The sequence below is a fragment of the Palaemon carinicauda genome, chromosome 7 (genome assembly GCF_036898095.1).
Source record: "Palaemon carinicauda isolate YSFRI2023 chromosome 7, ASM3689809v2, whole genome shotgun sequence".
NCBI classification, from domain to species: domain Eukaryota; kingdom Metazoa; phylum Arthropoda; class Malacostraca; order Decapoda; family Palaemonidae; genus Palaemon; species Palaemon carinicauda.
This window is the reverse complement of record NC_090731.1, coordinates 37,308,241-37,325,777: the sequence shown is the minus strand read 5'-3', so window position 1 is coordinate 37,325,777 and position 17,537 is coordinate 37,308,241. Positions and strand designations below refer to the sequence as shown.

Here is a 17,537-nt window from a genome sequence, read left to right as displayed (position 1 = left end):
GTCTATAACGCCAAAAACAGAGGAATGAGAGTTACTCCAGTACAGAGACTCATTGGATTTGTTAAGCAGTTTACCAAATAATAACTGGTTTAAAAATTCATAATGTTGATGATCTCATTGTGAACGCAATAGTCCGAGACTCAACCAAAGCGTTTGTCCCATAGGTTCATAATTGTATATAAGGTGGATTGGTAGGAGAGAGATATAGAAAGTACAAACTCCATTTACTAACTCCTTGCCAATTGTTCTTTTGCCTTCCCCAAAGAAGTCAGGGTTTGACTGATTGCACTCTCCTGGAGGAGGGAAGCTGCAATGCAAACCACTACAATGGGGATTTTGTCACACTGGGGAGCACTGGGAAGACACTTAAACAACTGCACTAGCATCACACTACACTGCACATACAAATAAAGAAGAATTTCCAATATATATTTCGTTCAGCACTACAACAGTCGCCAGACTCACTTAAAAAACTAATTGTGTAAAAGGTAATTTAAACTGCAGTACTGTATTATCATTCCATAGTTTTGTCATCTATTTTTTATGCCAATGTTAACTTTCTTGAAAAAAGCCGTTGATTGTGAACATACAATTGTCACCCTTATGTGATGACCCCTTGGGCCTAGATATACCCATGTTGTCTGTTAAGTTAGTTGTTGTGGAACTATTTTTACATTAACTCTTCCTTCGCTGCTGTCACATTGGTGACCTATGAAGTGGTGCCTCAGACACCTAGCATGCCTCACTGCCCACTGCTTCGTCTGTCGTATCCTTCGATGATGCCATCACCAACGCCGCATCATCTGTCCAAACTGCCACAGTAAGGCTCCCACCTTTTGCATTTGCCTCATTTCAAAGTGCCGAGATTTGCTTACATATCAAGTCCATGACCCGCTTAAGCACCAAAAACATGTCCTCTCTCTGATCCAAGACAACACCTTCCCAGAAATCTCCAAATGGATTTGCGAGAAAAGCGACGCCAACATAAAGTATGATGCCCTTAAATCATTCCTCTTAGAGTAGTACTCACCATAGCCGTAGTCTGCTGTACGCAGTTCTTATCGTGAGGTGAACTTATTTCATACCCTTTGGGCAAAATGCCTGATGGAATTGGTGAGAGCTGCCCTTCCCAATGTTGATACCTTGTCCATTAAATACTTGATGTCAAGAGTCGACACCCTTGTGAAGAGCCACTTCCTCACTATCAAGAACTCCATTAGCAGCTCCGCTCCTGATGAAGGGGACAAACATACATCATCAACTGAAGCAAAGGTGAATGTTGTATGACATTGACGCTCAACGCATGACAAGTCTGGTCAGCAATACAGCAATCCACCGCCCAAACCCCATTCCCTCAAAAATCAATGGATGATGTCCCTCACCTTAGTTGTGCTGCTACTACTACAAATTTGGCGCTGCTGCTAAAAGATGTGATACCAGATGTCAATGGTAAAAAACCTGTAAGTATGCCATTACATGTGGCAGTAGCCTCCCTATTAACTAATCTCTTCTTTTTGTATGATTCTGGATCAAATTTGCCATTTCCGATATACTAGTGTCTGTTGTTCTATTACATTCATTCCAACATTGCTGATGTTCAGCTGACAGATACCAACAGACCTGCTATCCCTACCCACAATTACGAAACTTAACACTGTCATGTGGGGGCCCCAAGTACCAGTGAAATCTTATCGTTGCCCATGTTACACTGTCTCTCATCGATGTGGATTTCATCGATGTGGATTTCCTTCCTCATTTTCACCTCCTGGTTGTCTCACATCGCTACTTAGTCTACCCAAGCTCTTACTCATCCACACCTTTATCACCTGCTCACTCTAACCTCGCTCTCTACATAAGAACACACACAAGTCTACGCCCACCTCCTCACTTTATATCCAGACATCCTTTGGCAAGAACTATTGCCAGACATGCACGGTTCCTGCAAAGCACAGTATCTATCACCATATTAAGACGACAGGGCCCTCCATATTTGCATGATTCATGTGTTTAGCAGCTGCTAAACACACATTTGCCTAAATGAAAGAATGAGACTTTGTCAAAAGGCCTCGGCTCATTGTCGTTGCCCCTGAAAAAGGATGGTTCTCTACGTTGTTGTAGGGATTACAGGAGTCTTAACATGTAGATATAACCAGATCACTGCCCCCTCCTCAAATTGCCAAATTTGCCACCTACCTTCATGGTGGTATAAGATTCTCGATCCTCTACCTTCTGAAGGGGTATGATCAGGTGCCAAAGAACCCAGAAGGCAACCCAAAGACAGCCATCACCACTTCCTTCGGTACATACACTTTCAATTACAGTACTTCTGCTTTGGCCATTCGTAATGAATGGGCCAGGTATCAGCAACTCATGGACAATATTTTAGGGGACTTCCCCTTCTGCGTGTGTTATATATACATTAAATCTATGTATATTGTATGGTAAAACTTGTGAAAAGGGCTTATATTTTCCATATATGTCTGTAAGATCTAAAATAAAGCAAATAATATGTTCATGTGTGTTGATGTAAAAAAGGGATTTTGACAAAGGAAAAATCTATTTCTGGGGAGATACCTGTGACGCCCGGTGAAAAGAGTCCTTCTTTACACTTTTCTGATATAAATACTTCCAAATATACCAGAGAAATTTAAAGTATGGAATGCATAGGTTACTACCCTCGCGCGAACACCCAGTGGGCGTCGTTTATAAAGCAGGGGCGTGTGAAAACCACTATTCACAGGCTGTCTTCCATTTAGATCATTCCTTCATCAAAGAGAAGGGGCGTAACAGAGGCCCTATCTACCTTACCTGCGCCACTCTACCGACGCCCGATGCTAGCGCCCTCTGAACTACATCCTTCATCCTTCTGTTGGACTTCGTAAGCGCCGTTTTGTTTATTGTGTGCCGCTTGGTTTTTTAGCTATTTTCGTGTAATTTCATCATGACCAAGGCTCTTCTTACTCCTGCAACAAGGTTAAGTACCATAGATTGTTTTGACAGGTTTGTCAATACCGGGCTAGTGTTATATTTATTTATTTGAGTATTTTTTAGTGCGTACAGTTTTGGCCTTCCAGGATGATGGCGGCCATTGTTCTTGTACGGTTTGGTGTTTAACTTGTTTTGCCTGTTGGTACTATTGTCATCTTAGGTTCATTATCCTTTTATTTTCAGGCCTTATGCCATTTATATTATTATATTTTGAACTGTTTATATTTCCAGTCTTGGTACTTTTTAGCGCTTAAGTCCATATTCTGGCGAACCAAGAATAGCGTTTGGGGCTTTGTTATAGTTGAGTTGTTCTGATTGGCGGTATCATATTTCATCAAATTTCACTCTTTTTTTCGTTCTCGTTTCGCTATTCTTCGTTCGTCTCTTTTTATTGTTTTATTTGTTGGTCATGAACCTTTATTTGTAATGTGATTTAAGGTTCGTTTTATTGTTTTGTTATTGTAACCACGAGAGAGAGAGGGGGAGTTCCCGTTTTCTGTGCATACAGTCACATGTCTCCCTCTCTCTCTCTCTCTCTCTCTTTTATGTTAGTTTTACCTAGTACGAGAGATGGAGAGCCCGTTTTCTGTTCATACAACCACGGGTTCTCTCTCTCTCTCTTCCCCTTGCGAGAATTACGATTTGTTTTTATTTACATGTTTATCTTGTGGTTACTTTTAGTGTATATTGGGGCTAGTGTTTTTATAGGTCCTGCCGTGTGTGAGTTATTTGGATGGCCCTGAGTCGTCATTAGTTACCCTAGTTCCATCCTCTCCCCGCTACGGCCTTGGGAGTTGGTCTGAACCCCTATACAACTCCGCCATTCCATGAGATGGGAACACGGTCCCTCCGCTTGCTATTGACTCCGGCTCCGGCCCTCCCCACACGACTTATTCTCCCCCCTCCTCCGGGAGGTCTCCTTCAGAGTTCTTACGTAGATCATTCAACTTGTTTATATAATGTAATGGGGGTATTTATTTTGTCAAGGACCTACCATCGGATCTCCGGCATCCCCGAAGACCTCTCAATCACTAGTTACGGTTCTTATGTAATTACTACGAGCTCCGGCTCACATTCTATAGTTTTCTCCGCCGCACTACGGAGTGGATCACTCGTTTATTTATTGTAGTATTACACGGAACTTCGGCCCCCTTTCAGTAGTTTACTCCGCCGCACTACGGAGTGAGTTCTCCTTCAGAGCTCTTACGTAGATCATTCTACTTGTTTATATAATGTAATGGGGGTATTTATTATTTCAAGGACCTACCATCGGATCTCCGGCATCCCCGGAGATCTTCCAATCACTAGTCACGGTTCTTATGTAATTACTAAGAGCTCCAGCTCACTTACTATAAATTACCCCATCACACTACGGAGTGGGCCCACTCGTTTATTCATTGTAATATTTACAACGGAGCTTCGGCCCGTTTTCATACGAACCTTGAATATCATAATTATTCTCAGACTCTTTATAACCTCTTTTGTTATATTAGAGTTCCCGAGTCATGTGTGTGGATGTAAAAATAAAACAATTTACGACTCTGAAATATCATTGTGTTCTGGAACAAGTTATAGATACCCCTTCAGTGCCAGCAAGAAGATTTGAGAGCAAGTCCCTGGTGCTTCTTTATGTTGCATAATGCTAGTCCTGGGTACTTCTCATCTGTTAATAACATTCAGGAGTATTGGGCTCTCGTATATAAAGGACAGGTGACGAGTGGGAGGCAGCACACCTGACCAAACACTACTCATAAGTAGACATTTCAGCTAAATCCACTGTGACCTGGAATTTGTTATTGAAAATACGATTTATCTTGAAGATAAAGAAGAGGATCTCCAGCGCCTACGTCACATTGTGTAGCAATTTACCCCCTGCTGTCAGACTTATAAGCCCCCATCAAAGCAGCACATACCGATCAAAAAACATATACATTGTACCACGTGTCTTTATACACACAGACACTTTCAATCCACTGCTTACAGGCCAACTCCTTGTCATTCATAGTACTCTGAAAGCTTTCCTTCTCAATGTTCATAGTAAAGAGAATTGAGTCACCACTACCTGCCGTAAACAAGCATATCTTCTGCAAGATGACTCACCAACAGTAACACTCTCTGGGGCAGGTCGCCATCTTTCAATTACATGTTTACTTCACAGGGGAGCCATATAATGCATGTGTAACAAGCAACACATACAAATGAAGAGGGATGCCCTACGTATATACATTTTCTTCAGTATGCCGCCCCTGTGGCCGCGGGGGCATAAAAACAATTAGAATAGCGCCAAAGTTATCCCTGAGTGTCGAAAGAGGCGACTAAAAGGGACAGGATGAGGGGGCTGGGAGCTCCCTCTCCTGTATTTACAATCCTGTGAGACATCAGCAAAGAGGTGGAGCTGGGGGGAGAGTGACTGCTCCCCGCACTCTAGTTTTGGGGTGTTTGAATGTGCGTGGATGTAGTACGATAGAGAGTAAAAGATGTGAGATTGGAAGTATGTTTAGGAATAGAAGGATGGATATATTGGCCTTGTGTGAGACAAAGATAAAAGGGAAGGGTGGTGATGTTTGGTGAAATATCTGGTAGAGTGTCTGGGATTGAAAGGGGAAGAGCAAGAGAGGGTGAGGCTTTATTGCTGAGTGAATGGATGACAGGTAAAGTAGTGGAATGGAAGGAGATATCATCTAGGATAATGTGGGTAAGGGTTAGGTTGAGTAGGGAATGTTGGGCGATTGTCAGTGCGTATGGGCCAGGTTGTGAGAAAAGTGAAGAAGAGTGGGATGAGTTCTGGAATGAATTAACCAGGTGTGTAGAAGGGCTAGGTAGAAGGAATTATGTAGTTGTCATGGGTGACTTAAATGCTGGAGTGGGTGCTGGAGAGGTAGAAGGGGTCATTGGGAAGTATGGTGTACCAGGTGAAAATGAGAGTGGTGAAAGACTGGTAGATGTGTGTGTTGAGCAAGAGATGGTGATAAGTTCTAGCTTTTTCAAAAAGAAAGATAAAACAAGTATACATGGGTAAGAGTGCCAAATGGAAGAGTAGTAGAAAGGGCATTAATGGATTATGTGTTGATAACTAAAAGAATGTTTGGAAGACTGAAAGACTTGCACGTGTTAAGGGGTATGGCTAACGGTATGTCTGATCATTTTTTGGTGGAAGATAAATTAGTTGTAGCAAAAGAGTGGGAGAATTGAGTAGGTGGATGCAAAAGAGAGCTAGTGAGGATTGAAGAGCTAATAAAACCGGGGGTAAAAAAGTAAATATCAAGAAAGGTTGAAAATGGCATATGATGAAGTGAAAGTAAGAGAAACTGGTAATTTAGAGGAGTGGAAGTTAGTAAAAGAAAATTTTGTAGGAGGCAGCATGAGGAAGGGCAGTGAATGGTGGAATGAAGGAATGAAGGTAAAAGTGGAAGAGGAAAAAGAGAGCTTTTGAAGAATGGCTGCAGAGTAATAGTGTAGAGGAGTATGAAAAATAGAGAGAAAAATGTGGAAGTAAAGTGCAAGGTAAGTGAGGCAAAGAGGGCTGCTGACCTGAGGTGGGGTCAGGGATTGGGTCATTCATATGAAAAGCATAAGAAGTTTTGGAAAGAAGTGAAGAGAGTAAGGAAGGCTGGCTCAAGAATTGAAGAGACAGTGAAAGATGAAAATGGAAGATTGTTAAAAGGAAAGGCGGCAAGGAAAAGGTGGGCAGAATATTTTGAAAGTTTACTGAATGTTGAGGATAATAGGGAGGCAGATATAATTGCTGTTGCAGGTGTTAAGGCGCCGGTGATGGGAGATGAGAATGTTAGACTGATTACAAGAGAGAAAGTGAGGACGGCACTAGATGAAACGAGAGTAGGAAAAGCATCTGGTATGGATGGTGTGAGAGCTGAGATGTTGAAGGAAGGAGGTGTGACTGTACTTGAATGGTTGGTGAGATTGTTTAATGTATTTTGTGTTGTTAATGGTACCAGTAGATTAGGTTTGTGCATGTATTGTACCACTATATAAGGGTAAGGGAGATGTTCAAGGGGTATTAGTTTGTTGAGTGTAGTTGGAAAAGTGTATGGTAGAGTACTGATTAATAGGATTAAGGATAAAAAGAGAATGCAATCTTAGAAGTACAGGTGGTTTTAGAAGAGGGAGGGGTTGTATGAATCAGGTTTTTACAGTTAGGCAGATATGCGAGAAATATTTAGCAAAAGGTAAGGAGGTGTATGTTGCGTTTAAGGATCTGAAGAAAGCGTATGATAAGAGTTGATAGAGAAGCAATGTGGAATGTGATGAGGTTACTGTATATGGAGTTAGTGGAAGGTAGTTGCAAGCAGTGAAAAGTTTCTACAAAGGTAGTATAGCATGTGTTAGGATAGGAAATGAAGTGAGCGATTGGTTTCCAGTCAGAGTAGGGCTGAGACAGGGATGTGTGATGTCGCCGTGGTTGTTTAACTTGTATGTTGATGGAGTGGTGAGAGAGTTGAATGCTCGAGTACTTGGACGAGGATTGAAACTGGTAGACGAGAATGACCATGAATGGAAGGTAAATCAGTTGTTGTTTGCAGATGATACTGTACTGGTTGCAGATGTGGAAGAGAAGCTTGGCCAATTAGTGACAGAATTTGGAAGGGTGTGTGAGAGAAGGAAGTTGGGAGTTAATGTGGGTAAGAGTAAGGTTATGAGATGTACAAGAAGTGAGATGTACAAGAAGGGAAGGTGGTGCAAGGTTGAATGTCATGTTGAATGGAGAGTTACTTGAGGAGGTGGATCAGTTCAAGTACTTGGGGTCTGTTGTTGCAGCAAATGGTGGAGTGGAAGCAAATGTACGTCAGTGAGTGAATGAAGGGTGCAAAGTGTTTGGGGGCAGTTATGGGAGTAGTAAAAAATAGAGGATCGGGCATGAATGTAAAGAGAGTTCTATATGAGAAAGTGATTGTACCAACTGTGATGTATGGATCGGAGTTGTGGGGAATGAAAGTGACGGAGAGACAGAAATATGTTATTTTCATTAGTAAAATAAATTTTTGAATATACTTACCCGATAATCATGTAGCTGTCAACTCCGTTGCCCGACAGAATTCTACGGGAGGGATACGCCAGCTATCACTATACTAGAAGGGGGTGTACTCACAAGCGCCACCTGTGGCCAGGTACTACAGTACTTGTTGTTGACGCCACCTCACTTTTTCCTCGGTCCACTGGTTCTCTATGGGGAGGAAGGGTGGGTCAATTAAATCATGATTATCGGGTAAGTATATTCAAAAATTTATTTTACTAATGAAAATAACATTTTTCAATATTAAACTTACCCGATAATCATGTAGCTGATTCACACCCAGGGGGGTGGGTGAAAAACCAGTGTACAAGACTAAAGGATAGCTAAGTATCCCGTATTTCATATAATCAGTTATCCACAATAACAATGAAATAATAACCAACCTGGTAAGGAAGTCGACTTGAACCGTTACTCTGCCTTTAATAAGATCGTCTTCCTTACTGAGCGCAGCGTTCCTCTTGGAAGGCTGAATCAACTCAAAGGTGCTAAAGTATACAGGGCTGCAACCCATACTAAAGGACCTCATCACAACCTTTAACCTCGGCGCTTCTCAAGAAAGAATTGAACACCCGCCAAATCAACAAGGATGTGGAAGGCTTCTTAGCCGACCGTACAACCCATAAAAAGTATTCAAGAGAAAGGTTAAAAGGTTATGGGATTATGGGAATGTAGTGGCTGAGCCCTCGCCTACTACTGCATTCGTTGCTACGAATGGTCCCAGGGTGTAGCAGTACTCGTAAAGAGACTGGACATCTTTGAGATAGAATGATGCGAACACTGACTTGCTTCTCCAATAGGTTGCATCCATAACACTCTGCAGAGAATGGCTCTGTTTGAAGGCCACTGAAGTAGCCACAGCTCCCACTTCATGTGTCCTTACCTTCAGCAAAGCAAGGTCCTCTTCCTTCAGATGAGAATGTGTTTCTCTAATCAGAAGCCTGAATAGTAAGAAACTGAGTTCTTAGAACTTGGAAAAGAAGGTTTCTTGATAGCACACTATAAGGCTTCTGATTGTCCTTGTAAAGGTTAAGACCTTTTTAGATAGTACTTAAGAGCTCTAACTGGGCAAAGTACTCTCTCCAGTTCATTCCCCACCAAGTTGGACAGGCTTGGGATCTCGAACGACTTAGGCCAAGGACGTGAAGGAAGCTCGTTTAGCAAAAACCGAGCTGCAAGGAACATGTAGCCGTTTCAGATGTGAAAACAATGATCCTGCTGAAGGCGTGGATCTCACTTACTCTTTTAGCTGTTGTCAAGCACACGAGGAAAAGAGTTTTTAATGTGAGGTCCTAAAAAGAGGCTGATTGGAGAGGTTCAAATCTTGATGACATAAGGAACCTTAGGACCACGTCTAGATTCCAGCCTGGAGTGGACAACCGACGTTCCTTTGAGGTCTCAAAAGACCTAGGGAGGTCCTGTAGATCTTTGTTGGTGGAAAGATCCAAGCCTCTGTGGCGGAAAACCGCTGCCAACATACTTCTGTAACCCTTGATCGTAGGAGCTGAAAGGGATCTTACTTTCCTTAGATATAACAGGAAGTCAGCAATCTGGGTTACAGTGGTACTGGTTGAGGAAACTGCATTGGTCTTGTACCAGCTACGGAAGACTTCCCCTTGAGACTGATAGATTCTGAGAGTGGATGTTCTCCTTGCTTTGGCAATCGTTCTGGCTGCCTCCTTCGAAAAGCCCCTAGCTCTTGAGAGTCTTTCGAAAGTCTGAAGGCAGTCAGACGAAGAGCGTGGAGGATTGGGTGTACCTTCTTTACGTGAGGTAGACTTAGAAGGTTCACTCCTAGAGGAAGAGTCCTGGGAATGTCGACCAGCCATTGCAGTACCTCTAAGAACCATTCTCTCGCGGGCCAGAGCGGAGCCAACCAACGTCAGCCGTGTCCCTTTGCGAGAGGAGAACTTCTGAAGTACCCTGTTGACAATCTTGAACGGTGGGAATGCATACAGGTCGAGATGGAACCAATCCAGCAGAAAAGCATCCACGTGAACTGCTGCTGGGTCTGGAATCGGAGAACAATACAACAGGAGTCTCTAGGTTATCGAGGTAGCGAACAGATCTATGGTTGGCTGACCCCACAGGGCCCAAAGTCTGCTGCAAACATTCTTGAGAAGGGTCCACTCTGTGGGGATGACCTGACCCTTCCGGCTGAGGTGATCTGCCATGACATTCATACCGCCCTGAATGAACCTCGTTACCAGCGTGAGCTTTCGATCTTTAGACCAGATGAGGAGGTCCCTTGCGATCTAGAACAACTTCCACAAAAGAGTCCCTCCCTGCTTGAAGATGTAAGCCAGGGCTATGGTGTTGTCAGAGTCCACCTCCACCACTTTGTTAAGCTGGAGGGACTTGAAGTTTATCAAGGCCAGAATAACCGCCAACAACTCCTTGCAATTGATGTGAAGTGTCCTTTGCTCCTGATTCCATGTTCCCGAGCATTCTTGTCCGTCCAAAGTCGCACCCCAGCCCGTGTCTGATGCGTCCGAGAGGAGACGGCGGTCGTGTTTCTGAACAGCCAAAGGTAGACTTCCTTGAGAAGAAAGCTCCTCTCTTCGGAAACAGGAACTGAGACCGTCTCTAGCGTCATGTCCTTTATCCAGTGAGCAGCTAGATGATACTGAAGGGGGGGGAGGTGGAGTCTCCCTAACACGATGAACAGGGCCAGCGATGAAAGTGTCCCTGTTAGACTCATCCACTATCTGACTGAGCATCGGTTCCTTCTCAGCATGCTCTGGATGCATTCTAGGGCTTGGAAGATCCTTGGGGCCGACGGAAAAGCCCGAAAAGCTCGACTCTGAAGATCCATACCCAAGGAGACAATGGTCTGGGATGGGACGAGCTGAGACTCCTCAAAATTGACCAGGAGGCCCAGTTCCTTGGTCAGATCCATAGTCCATTTGAGAATCTCCAGACAGCGACGACTTGTGGGAGCTCTTAAAAGCCAGTCGTCTGACGGAGCCGGACACAAGATCATGGTACTGCTGCACAGTCTGTGAACTGTCAACCATGGGGAAGCGAGGAAGTACAGTGACAACCCGAAGCTGTCTAGACTGTCTGGGTCGTACAGACAACTCCTTATCGGGTTGCTGAGGTTGCCGCACTGCGTCACAACAAGTCACTTCTGCTGGTTGTTGAACGTCTTCCCAGTGACACATTGACTCCGTAAACAAAAAATCCTCTAACAAGGACTAAGCTTGGACTGCATGTCTTGCAACACAGCTCAAGGTCTATGGGAGCAGGTGTGGAAACAGACGGGATTAGCGACTGAAGTGGAACCATTACCTTCCCTGGAAGCATGTTATGCTTAAATAAAAGTCCATAGGAGGCTACGCAGCTAAAGGCTCCTCTCCAAATGACAGAGTCCTCAAGGGAATATCAGAAGGAGGGAGAAAAGCACTTTCTCATCTACAGGGACCATATCCGAGAAAAGCTAAGTTCTCTCAGTGAGGGTTTCACTGGTGCAAAAGCAGCAGACTAGAAGGCAACGTTATGAAACTGCTTGACAGTCTAGTGAGTTGGCAACAACCAAAGATGTGTGACTGAGAAGCATGAGGTAAGGTATGCAGAGCATGTTGTATGCAGAGCATGCTGTATGCAGAGCATGCTGTATGCAGAGCATGCTGTATGTAGAGCATGCTGTAAGGTAAGCAGAGCGTGTTGCATGGCGTGTAACATTTCTCAGAAATTCCATGACCAGTGCTAGAGCGAGTAATATCGCATTACCGTTCATTGAAAGTGCACGTGCCGAGGGAATTGATTTAGACTGTTTTGTTGATGAATTTGATAGCCGGCATGATAATCGTAGAATTAAGCTACACTAAATGTACTATAATCTACTTCACCTCAGGAAAGGGAAACTCGCCCTGTTGGCAACACTGCATTACTTCATGCATGCTTGCATGGGGTTTAATATCAACATAATATTACCTTACATTCATAACTCATGATTCATTTTTGTTTAGAAGATATTTTTGCCATATTTTGCGATTTGTTAAAAATATATTGCAAGGAATACATATATATTTTTATATAAGTAATACAAATAACCTCCATTATCATAATGTTTGTGTAGGCATACATGTATATGATTACAAATGCAAGTTATGAAAGTAATGAGGTGTTATTATTGTCATTTGTTATTCCCAAGTTGAATGGGAAGAAGCTCAAGTTGAGGAAAAAATGGCAGATGCATGCGTTGAGGTGGCTGACTCATAGCATGAGGTTGCTGCCTTAAGAGTTGCGCTTGCTGTAAGGGTTGCGGATGCGCAGTAGCAGGTTCCTGAGGAACGAGTTAAGGTTCCTGAGGTGTGAGCTGCGAGAGTTGAGGTAGCGGCTGCGCAGAACGCAGTTCTTGTCTCGCGAGTTGAGGTTCCTGAGGTGCTAGCCTAAGGTGGTCGCTGCAGCGAGTGCTGAGGTGGCTGCCTCATTGATGGAAGAGGATGTCGTACCTCAAGAGATTGTTGCCTCGCTGGTGGAACCGCAAGCGGAAGCGGAGGAAGTAAGGCATAAGACTCCTGCTCCCATTGCTGAGGTTGCCTTAAGGAAGGTTAAGGTTGCTGCACAACGCTGGTAACTGGCAACTCAGAACGCGGTAAGGTAGCCTGAGGAACCTCAACTTCGTACGCCTGGCAGACTGGACTGCGGAGGCGGAGCTCTCGCAGGAGGAGGCGGAGGTTGCTGCACACTGCTGGTAACCTCAGCCTGAAACTCACGCATTAAGACCGCAAGCTGCGACTGCATGGACTGCAGCAAAGTCGTCTTGGGATCAACAGACGATAAGGTCTGTTAAGGCAAAGCCTTAATAGAAGATGAGGTCTGTAGAGGCATCGCCTTACCTCTCTTAGGAGGTGTGCAGTCACCTGATGACTGAGGAGAGTCAGAGCTAACCCAATGACTGCATCCGGGTTGTTGAACTCTAACTTCGTACGTCTGGCATAGGTCTGGACTTTACGTTTAAGAGGTCTTGAGACCTGAGACCAGCGTTTTCTCCCCGAAATTTCTTCTGCAGACGAGCAAAATAAGGGCTCAATCGTCTGCGGGTGGGAGTGACTGTCTCTGTAAGACACGCCCGCAACCACCGAGGATACTTCTGTGCGCCGATCAAGGCCTGCCGAACCCTTTTGCCCTTCGACATTGCTTCTCCCCTGGGCTTGGGAGCTTGCAAGAGGTCCCGGACTGGGAGGACGACTGGCACGCACAGAAGTACCCTCACGCACAACACTGACACACTTTGCGCTAATCACTTATCACTTTTGATTTTCTGTTTGCACTTATTTCACTGAACACGAAACTTTAAGTGGTTTGTACCTGAAACACGCAATTCTATCCTTTCTCAAAAGTTAGTAATTGCGAAAACAGAATTACAATGTAACAGAAAAATCTAATGAAAGATAAATAATTCAGTGGCTGGAAAGAGACTAAACACTAGATCAAATAAACTACGTTTAAAATCTCTCACCTCATAAAGCTTGAGAACAAGAAAAAACTCTAGAAACGTTTACCTTCTTCCCCTAAAGAGACTAGGGAGAAGAGCAAAAACGATAACAACGTTACTCGCTTGAACGAAACGTTTATCCTCCTCTTTCTCCCTCCGTCTCTATCTCTCTCTCTCTCTCTCTCTCTCTCTCTCTCTCTCTCTCTCTCTCTCTCTCTCTCTCTTGACTTAGAACCTGAGAGAAGAGCCCAATCATATATATCGTTAAAACATATTATTGTTAAAGGAAAAAACTGAAATATTTCCCAATTTATTAGAATTAAAACCATTAAGTTAAGAAAGAATGAACAAAACGCTAGACACGGTTACTCTTACTGCAACGTGACACCGTGAAAATTCTCTCTCTATCGTGACGATAGAGCGCAAGTTGAACGTTCTGAACGTCAACAACTGCAGAGACAAAACAAAACGTTAGTTCAACTTTGAAAACAGTACGAGACTATCAAAGAAATTCTTTCAAAAACATTAAAATAGCAAAATAAGTTAACAGGTAAAACCGAAATGACGGGCTCAATGTTAATTAACTTCAGTACCAAGAAAAGACCGCCTACTATTAGGAAAGGTCGAATATAAACAAATATAAAAATTAATTTTAATAAGTTTATAATAAAAGGAAGTTAATCGAAGAGGCCTATAAAAGGCGGAGAGATATAAAATAAATCTATAACTTTTGTTAAGCAAAATTAAGAAAGAGAGTCTATACTCTCTTAGACACCAACACTTCCGTCTAAGGGAAGGGTCGGCCATTTAAAGGTGAAAGAGAGTTCATACTCTCTTCGTCACCATAATTAATCAAATTAATTCCAAAAGCTAACTAAGCTAATATAGAAGTTTCCAGTATAGCGAATAGCTGCAAATTTTAGAGAAATACTTCACCAAACCGTGAACAATACTCCAAAATCATAAGCGTATCCAAGAACGTCTTGCCGGAAGCACGACAGAGGAAAAAGTGAGGTGGCGTCAACAACAAGTACTGTAGTACCTGGCCACAGGTGGCGCTTGTGAGTACACCCCCTTCTAGTACAGTATAGTGATAGCTGGCGTATCCCTCCCGTAGAATTCTGTCGGGCAACGGAGTTGACAGCTACATGATTATCGGGTAAGTTTAATATTGAAAATGAATGTGTTTGAGATGAAGTGTCTAAGGAGTATGGCTGATGTATCTTGAGTAGATAGGGTTAGGAACGAAGTGGTGAGGGTGAGAACGGGCATAAAATGAGTTAGCAGCTAGACTGGATATGAATGTGTTGAGGTGGTTTGGCCATGTTGAGAGAATGGAAAATGGCTGTCTGCTGAAAAAGGTGATGAATGCAAGAGTCTATGGGAGAAGTACAAGAGGAAGGCGCTGTCTGCTAAAAAAGGTGATGAATGCAAGAGTTGATGGGAGAAGTACAGGAGGAAGGCCAAGGTTTGGGTGGATGGATGGAGTAAAGAAAGCTCTGGGTGAAAGGAGGATAGATGCGAGAGAAGCAAGAGAGCGTGCTAGAAATAGGAATGAATGGCGAGCGATTGTGATGCAGTTCCGGTAGGCCCTGCTGCTTCCTCTGGTGCCTTAGATGACCGCGGAGGTAGCAGCAGTAGGGGATTCAGCATTATGAAGCTTCGTCTGTGGTGGATAACGGGGGAGGGGAGGGTAGGCTGTGGCACCCTAGCAGTACCAGCCGAACTCGGTCGAGTCCCTTGTCAGGCTGGGAGGAACGTAGAGAGGAGAGGTCCCCTTTTTTTGTTTCATTTGTTTGATGTCGGCTACCCTCAAAATTGGGGAAGTGCCTTGGTATATGTATGAATTACAACCGTCGCCGGAATTCACGTAAAAAAAGTTGAATGTAACAAGCTAATTCAAAATATTATCGTTCCATAGTTATGTCACCTATTTTTCATGGCAATGTCAACCTTATCGACAAAAACCGTTGATTACAAACATTCAATTGTCACCCTTATGTGATGACCCCATGGGGGCCTATAAATATCTGTGTTGTCTGTAAATAAAGTTAGTTGGTTATGAACTGCCTTTACATTAACGCTTCCAAAACTACATGGGAGCACACTGGTGGCATCAGGTGTGCCCATCAACATTCAAAGATGTTTGCTAACTGAGCACCAATGTATGGGAAATTCTGCCCAAATTGAGACACTCCCTCCTAAGAAAAGGATGCTACCAAGGCGTGAGCTGAGTACGGTCTGAAAGGAGTTCATCGTCTATATAATTGGATTACACACAGTCTGTCCCTCACAAAAGATACACAAGACTGGAGGATTCACAACAAACTATCACCACATGCTATCTCTGTGTCCTTCCGCTGTCAAGTGAGAATAATACTCACTGAAATTAAAACAACAAAGTAAAGGAAGAAAAAATACAATAGTGAGAAAGTGCAGCAACAGTAAGTTGGGTGAGTGGAGTTCCCCCTTGCACCACATTAATCAGTTACCACGTTTACGAATCAACGGGCATTTTAGCTCGCAATATAGTCATCTCCTGTTTTAAAGAATGAAAGGTTTGTTTACATGTAGGAACAAATTCATTTTGGCATTCATTTCTCTATCCTATCCTATCTATTATGTAGTGATATGCTGGGACCGTATATTAAAGACATAATCTTACCCATGTTAGGTTCTTTATTTCAAAGAAAATTGGTGTCCAAATCCAGTTGAGAGATATCTGGAGGAGGAATAACATCAAAGGAGTTGGTAGAGCTAATATGGAGAATACATTTGGAGACTCGAGCTCTAGCCAAACTCTGTATGACGCATAACCCATTGAACAGTAAAGGTATGTCCATGCAGGACCAAAAGCCCAGTTAGGCGGACGCCACTCTGGTTTCTTTATTTTCTGAAATTAAAGAAAAAGTAAATTACACCAGTGATATACAAAGTAATTTTCTACTTTGAACATGTTCCATGTGGAAATAAGTTTTAAAACCTGCAACCCTTTATGATATAAAAAAAAAAAAAACTGTCTTTTCATGCATGGAATACTTCAAGCTTACACAATAGTCTCTAGCCTAAAATATCTCCCATCAAAAAACTTGATGACATATACAGTATATTAATCAAGCTATATGTAGCTCCATGTGTATCTGATTACTATGTACTGTGCATTAAAAACTCTATAGCAATAAATTTTGAGATAATTTATTAACTCTAATTTAGTTAAAAAAAAGTTCTACAAATTTAATCTTTTTACATTAACAAAAGGGGCTTAAGATTATGCATAGGTCTGAAATGTTAATGAATAATATTTTACAATGCAGTGCTTTACTTACATACTGACATATATTTCAAGACAGAAAAATCCAACACCTAGTAAGGACAGATGCATTTCTTGATAGGGCCAACCTCTTTCTCCTAAGAATAAGAAGTATTGTTCCATGATGAGGTTACCCATCGCCAATTAGGATAGATGAGAAGAAAGAGAGATTTTAATGTAGAGTTATAGTTTATAAAATTTTCAAAAATTTCCAACTGTTTGTATCAAACAATTCATAAGAACCTCAGATATACAAATCTGCAAGGGTAAAGAGGCAAATGAAGCAGATAAAAATTAATACGGATGATATCACGTAGGAAATTACTGTGCCAAAATCAGTGAAGTTGTATATCATTTCAAGGTATCACACCAATTTGACGTTGAGTCATGAAAGATGACCAGTGGGGTGTTCATACTTGAGCAAAGAATTACAGAAATTCCAGAGATATGGAATCGATTACCTTCTAGGAGAAATGTCCATCAAGAAGAATAGATCCAACAAGACAGTAAAAGCTGAGATGTAGGTTGAATGGTACAGAGCTCCATATGTGTAGCAGAAAACAGGTAGCAGAAAGTATTTAAGACGTTATAAGAAGTGCTATCATAGTAAGGTTATCCTTTCCATTTGCAGCTCAATATCTGGGTCATTTGATAACGTAAGCTTGAGGATAATAACACCAGCTTTGATCAAACTTTGTTTATAGAGTTATGGCCTATGCTTGAAGTGAAGGAAATGACCATGAGAGATCCTCTAAAGATTAAATAGG

General features: G+C 42.6%; 1 protein-coding gene across 2 annotated transcripts in view; it reads right to left on the bottom strand.

The window, feature by feature from the left end:
* Nucleotides 1–17,537, bottom strand: part of Tspo (Translocator protein) — a 48,562-nt gene that overhangs the window by 4,763 nt on the left and 26,262 nt on the right. For both annotated transcript variants that reach the window (XM_068376669.1, XM_068376670.1), the window contains exon 3: nucleotides 16,126–16,353. In XM_068376669.1, coding sequence (XP_068232770.1) covers nucleotides 16,126–16,353 — 228 coding nt within the window. The remainder of the gene's footprint in view (nucleotides 1–16,125; nucleotides 16,354–17,537) is intronic.